Source organism: Chinchilla lanigera, unplaced genomic scaffold (genome assembly GCF_000276665.1).
Source record: "Chinchilla lanigera isolate Chin_1 unplaced genomic scaffold, ChiLan1.0 scaffold00013, whole genome shotgun sequence".
Classification (NCBI taxonomy): Eukaryota; Metazoa; Chordata; class Mammalia; order Rodentia; family Chinchillidae; genus Chinchilla; species Chinchilla lanigera.
Genome location: NW_004955414.1, coordinates 21,277,787 through 21,284,416, shown reverse-complemented (window position 1 = coordinate 21,284,416; position 6,630 = coordinate 21,277,787). Strand labels below are relative to the sequence as shown.

The window sequence follows — 6,630 nt, the reverse complement described above, 5'->3', positions numbered from 1 at the left end:
TAAATGTGGGTTGGGTGAATTTTGTGTTTTGTATTGTTTAGCTTGTTTTTGTTTTGTATTGAAACAGTATAACATAGTTAAAAACAAGCACTCAGTCACACTGAACAACTATCAAACCCTGATGCAATTTTGGGCAAATTATTTTGCCTCAGAGCTTCGGTATATTTACATAGGCATCTAATGATACCCTTTCATAAGCTTATTGTCCACATAAAATCTATAGCACATTAAGCCCCTAACATAGTGCCTGGTCATAGAATGTACCTAAAAATATCTACTTCTATGAGTAGTGTCTACTTACATTCTTGCTACCCATTCAACTTTGCTTTGAATTTAGTATTGCTTTAAAAAATAGTCTATTAACAGAGGCATTTCTGTAGTTTTAGCTATTGTTTCTGTTGTTTTAAATTTATGATATTAAACTAAATACCAGTGATACAGTCTGGGAAAAGGAAGCTTAAAGTTAAGAGCATGGACTTCCATCAATAAAGCATGGCACACCTTGAAATGACTGAGCTTGTTTGGAGAGCTGGTTGTTCAGCATAAGGCTTAAGAAAATCAGAGGTAATACAACAACCGTTGTTGATTTTCCATCCTCTTGTTTTGAAATTCTGTATCTTTTCTACAGTTTTTTTGTGTTGTTTTGTCCTTGTCTTTGTTTTTGTTATTTTTTGTTCTTTTCTCTTTAAAATAAAATTAAAAAATACACATCAAAAAGAAAAAAAGAAAGAAAAGAAAATCAGACAAGCTTGAGGTTAGATCTGTCTTCTGGTACACATTAGGAATGTACTAAAAGTTTCCACCATCTGGGAAACTCAGTTCCCTATTAACAAAATATAGCAGGTGAAAATGTCCACCTAGTTCATAGGTTCGGGGTGAGAACTGCATAAAACAAAAATAAAAATGACTCAGCCCCACTACCGTGTGATGAATGATTCATAAAGGTCAGGTTGTTCACCAGCATCCTCTCCAACATCCTCACTTGTTCGCTTCAATTCTTTGTCAAATACCTGTTAGGGTTAGAATTGAGATGTGCTCTTTGAAAAATTTGGAGAATGCAAAGACAGTGATACGCAAATATATATACATATAACAACGCTGATGGTTTTTGTACAATATTTTTCTTTCATTTTCACTTAATATTTAAAAATAGATTCTAAGGAATTAAATATCATTTTAATACTCAATATTTTATCAAATGAATATGCCATGAATTTACATAACTTTCTTTAGACATTTTATATGCTTTAAATAATTATTATGAGAATAACAAATTATTTGTAGTAATTATTGATTGATCAGCGCATATTTATTGAGCACAGGTATAAGTGCTAGAGATAGATCTTTCAACAAGTAGGAATTTAAAATTCAGAATAAAATCTACATCTAAGGAATCCCTGTCTCTAAAATCAGAGAAATTCTCTGGCTTTGTCTGCCTTCTTAAGCCTGTCCGTTGATATTTAAGTAGACACAGCCGCACATAGAGTGATGCTCCAATGAGGTGTTACACAAAAAACCCAGGACATCTTACAAATGCTTATGCATTTTTAGTTTAGCCCTTTTTAAAATCTTATTTTGCAATTTTACTTTTCAATAGAAAACATTTCCATACAAAATTATTTTCAATATAAATGTAGAGATGATATAATTAATCACTCCTAAATGTACATGCACGTACCTACAGTTTTAACAAATCTTAACTTTTTGTCCATTTTTCTAATTTTTTGCACATAGAATTGAAACCTCTTATGTGATCTTTTTTGTTTCAACTTATTTCCTTAGTTATTTCAACTTATTTCCAAGCACTTACTTCTTTCTTATCTGCTATTTATCTTTCTCAACATAGTTTTTAATGCTTTTAATAATGTAAAATATTATTAATATTTATGTTTTAATAAATTTATGCATGTAGGCACTGTCCATAGCAATAAATGCCATAATATGGCAGTCCACACTTAAAAATTATCTAAAAGCTATAACAAAATATATGTTTACACATACATGTGCAAGCACCACATTGTGTCACTAGTGTAAAACTTGAAAGAGTTAATTTAAACTCGGAGGTATGATAGACACTGTGAAATGATAGGAAACCACTGAAGAGTAAAGGGCTTCTGGGATGTGGGAAAAGAGAAGGGAAAAAAGGAGAAATTTTGTATGTATGTATATACAGGATAGTTAACATGGTTGTTCTTCTGTCTTCTATTTCTATGCTGAAAGAAACTGTCAATGAGTCTTTGGTTGACCAGTATTGCATGTCTATATCTGTTTTCATGAGAAACCACTTTGAAGATATCAATATGTAGTACAACCACCATTGTTAATTCCCTACCACTTTGTTTGTAACTCTGTATTGTCTGTACTGTGCTTGTGATATGTTGTAAAATGTTGTATGTCTGTTAATGTTTCCCTCCTTTTATCTTTAAAAAAAAAATAAAGTTCTGATAAAAGAGCAAAAAAAAAAAACCAAAACAAAACAAAACAAAAATATATGTTTACAAATTGTTTGGGGTCAATATATATTTAGTATTTATTCACACTGTGCCATGGAATATTATAGTTTATTGATTTTAAAGGTGTATGGTATTATTTGACTGTATTACAATTTACTTGTCTGTTCTCTTATTCATGGACAATCAGGTTTTATTTGCTTGTTTTTAAATTTTCACAATTAGAAGCAGAAGAAGGGTGAATATTTATAAAAACAGAGTTACTGATTGTGTCATACAATTACTAGCTGCATTCACTTCTTGGAAATATTCCCAAGTAAGTATCCATAGATTGTAGTAATGTATACTGCCCCCAGATAATAAATTATTGTTCCACATCCTCACCAGCATTTGATATGGTCAGGCATTTTCAGTTTATCTACCATATTTATAAAATATGGTGTCTCTGTATCATTTAATTTGTGTTTTGTTAATGTCTAGTGAAGGCGAACATGTTTTAATGTACTTGTTGAGACATCAGTTCTCTTCTATACACTGCCTGTTCTTTATTTTTGTTTATTTATTATAAGATCCTCTATTTTATTTACCTAATTTGTACAAGGTCTTCAAATATTTTGAACAATAAACCTCAGTTTTTATATAGTTATATGTTAAATATATTATTTTCAATTTTTGGATTGTATTTTACTTTTGTGTATTCTGTTGGACTTTTTAAACATCTATCTATCTATCTATCTACCTATCATTTATCCATCTATCCCTCAACTTACCTACCTACTCTCCTATATTTTCTTTTAAACATTTCCAAGATTTCCTTTCAGTACAATTTTAAAAAAACTAAAATTTAAGGGAATATTTCTGTGGCTGTGTATATTTGTATTTATTTCAATAATGTCATATAAGTATTGAATATTCTTTGTAAGATTTGTTCTTAAGCCACTTGATAGTTTTATTCATGTTTTATTAGTTTTATACAAGGTTTTTCGTAGTAAAGATGTTGCCAGTCCGCATCTGTGGTACAAGACAGGGAAATGGTGGGGACCATCCTTTTGAAGGATGCCATCAAAATGCTGTCTTCTTTAATCTTTAGACTTAAAGGTGGAGATATCTTCCAGACAAGAAGAGAAATCCTTTCTTGACTCCCCTCTATGTATTTATGCATCTGTCAATTCATTTAATAATTGTTTGTGGAGCAGATGATGCACCAGACACTATACTTATGGTATGTAGATTTACTAATAAATGATACATACACATTTCCTACAAGGAGTTTAATTAGTCATTTATTCTGATGGAAACACACACAGACATATACAAATATATTATTTTACAATAGTTGCTACAATGGAAAATACAGGAAACAAACAGACGAAGCATCTGCTTCCCTGGATTTGGGACATGGGCCTGTCAATAAAACATCCTTGAGGAAGCAACCTCAAAGCTGAACACCAGCATGGATTGCAGTGTGCCAGTGGTAAGCAGTTTTAAACTCATGACCTCCTGAGCAGTGGGACTGTGATGGAACATATGCATGGCTGCTTTCTGGGTTGAAGCTTTGCCACACTTTGTGTCTTTGTTCAACATATTACATTTAAAGCTCCTGGAGGTCAACATTGACTTCAACATCATGTCCAGCTTGAGTTGTAGGATTCAGCTGTTCACAGGAAAGGTAAACCCAGACAGAGGGTCAACAGCTTCTGTGGAAGAACAAGGTCAGAGGGGAGCATCTTTGAAAGAAGTGAGAGAAGTCCTGCTCAAGCCAGGTTTGGGGAAGGGTGGAGGAGCTTTCATGTGCTGATGGGACTCAGGAGTCTGGAGGACACTGCTTAGCCAGGCTAGAAACACACATGAATGCCCTGAGCCAGGGAGAGAAGTTGGAAGCTGTCCCGTGGCACCATAGCAGGAGGTGAATTAGAGCAAATGACATTTATCTTGTCCTGCTGCCATCTGTTCTGTGTGCTTTCTTGTTTATTCCATTTCTTTGTTGTTTTGTTTCATTTTAGTTTGAGCATTTATATGTGGTTGATATTCTCAGTAAAGTCTCCCTTGGGGTAGTGTCTGATGCTATCAAAAACATCACATTTCAGATGTAGGAGGAGTTTTTACAACTTAAATAAGACAAGGTTAGTAGTCTTAATCCATAAATCAAGAAAAATTGACTTATACTTTCTTTCTGGTAAAGAAAAAAATTCTTTGAGACATGAAGAGTTATAAAGGAACTAAATGCTGTGAATTTTTGGCTTGATGACAGACTGTATGACAGAGGCTCAGTGATGTTTATCCCCAGACCTTAGCATTGGCCTTTCTAATGCCCAGGAGCTTGATGGTGGCGAGCAGGATCTCCTTGGTCTTAATATTGTATATGATTGGGTTAAGCATGGGAGGGAGAAAAAGGTAGATGTTAGCGATAAGAAGGTGGGCAGCAGGCTGGGCATCTTTCTAAAAGTGATGTACCAGGGAGAGCCCCAACATGGACACAAAGAATATTAGCACTGCACAGAGATGTGAGGTGCATGTTTGGAAGGCTGATAACTGCTCCTTCCGGGAGCCTAGTTCTGCCACTGTGTGCAGGATGGATGTGTAGGGCAGTGCGGTGAGCAGCATGTCCATCATGGCAGTGAACACCCCCAGGGTCAGTGCGTACAGGTTGCTGAAGGTGGTGTCTATGCAGGCCAGATGTATCACCTCCTGCTGTAGACAAAATGAGTGCAAGAGGACCAGAGGATCACAGTACAGAAAAGCCTTCAGGAGGAGAACAGGAGGGAAAAAGGCCACAGGTCCTCGAAGAATGACACACAGGCCTACCATTATCACTGGCTGGCTTATGATAATGACTGAATATCTCAGGGGATGGCAGATGGCCACAAAGCAGTCAAAAGGCATGACAAGGAGCACTGCAGACTCCATAAAAGATAATGAGTGGATGCAGAACATTTGGATTTGGCAAACTTCAAAATAGATACTACGGGAGTTGAACAAAATGATCCCCATAGTGGTGGGCACGATGGACACAGAAAGTCCCAGAACAGTGAGCACCCCTAAGGATAGTAGTTTGTACGTGGGTCTGTGAGATGAGGGTTGGTCTTGTTTTTTTGTTTGTTTTTTTTCTTCTGGTACTAGGAATTGAACTCACGACCTTGTGCTTGCCAGGCAGGTGCTGTGCCACTGAGCTAAATCCCCGGGCCTGAGGGTTGGTGTTAATAATTATCAGGATGAAACAGTTCCCTGAGCTGGCCACCAGGTACATGAAGAAAAAGGGAATGAGAATCCAGTGTTGGATAGCTTCCAAACCCGGAAAGCCAGTGAAGGAGAGCACGGGGTTGAAATGAGTAATGTTAGAGAGGATTATGAATTGAGGACCAAGAGGGTATTGCGCTGGCATTCCTCAGGTACTGAGCTGAAAATAAATGCATATTTTTGTTTATTAATTCTTCAGCTTTACAAATTTCTCATCACCGTAAGCAACATCACAATCATCATTATTCTTTTGTATCATCTACTCCATTATTATCAATCCTATAACTCTTACTACCCTTTGAAACCTTTCTTAATATCATCATCCTCACCAGGTTTTCCTTTATACTGCACTATTTCCATTCCTTCTCAGGCCTCTTTGCTCATTTATGGTCATTGTGCACCCCTTATGTATAGTTATTGACATCAGTGGCAATTTTCTAACTCTTATTTTTCTTCAGACAATGTATTTACTTCCATGACTCCTTTTGCCACCTGTACAATGTATTCATAAGCATCAGATATAGTGCTCCACAAGTGTTTTCCACTATGATTTTCTGACTTGTATCTAGCAGAACACTAAGTATGTGTATCCTGATATTTTGTTTCATAGTTACCTCAAAAACACATCCAAAAGTCTTTTCCTTAACAGTTTTCCTGTTAATGTGCATTTATTAATTATTCAGTGGCATAAATTAAAGTCAAGTTTTTTGCACTCCCAGGAATCAAAGCCTGGGTGTTGCGCGTGCTGGACAAGTACTTGTCCTCCGAGCTCCATCTGTTCCCCCAGTATCAACTTCCTGCATATCACACCTTTCCTAGAATCCAAACAATCAATCAGCAACACCTGGAATTCCTGTCCGCTAAATACCTCAGATCTGTCCATTCACAATCTTAATTTGAGCTCTCTGAATTCAGATGACTATTATCTCTTTCTGGATTATTT

General features: G+C 35.8%; 1 protein-coding gene across 1 annotated transcript; it reads right to left on the bottom strand.

The window, feature by feature from the left end:
* Positions 1 to 4,727: 4,727 nt before the first annotated feature.
* LOC102003434 (olfactory receptor 51M1-like) lies at positions 4,728 to 5,832 on the bottom strand. The gene is given in 2 exon segments (XM_013511772.1): positions 4,728 to 5,521; positions 5,634 to 5,832. Coding segments are annotated over 2 exon segments (993 nt in total).
* Between the last annotated feature and the right edge of the window lie 798 nt (positions 5,833 to 6,630).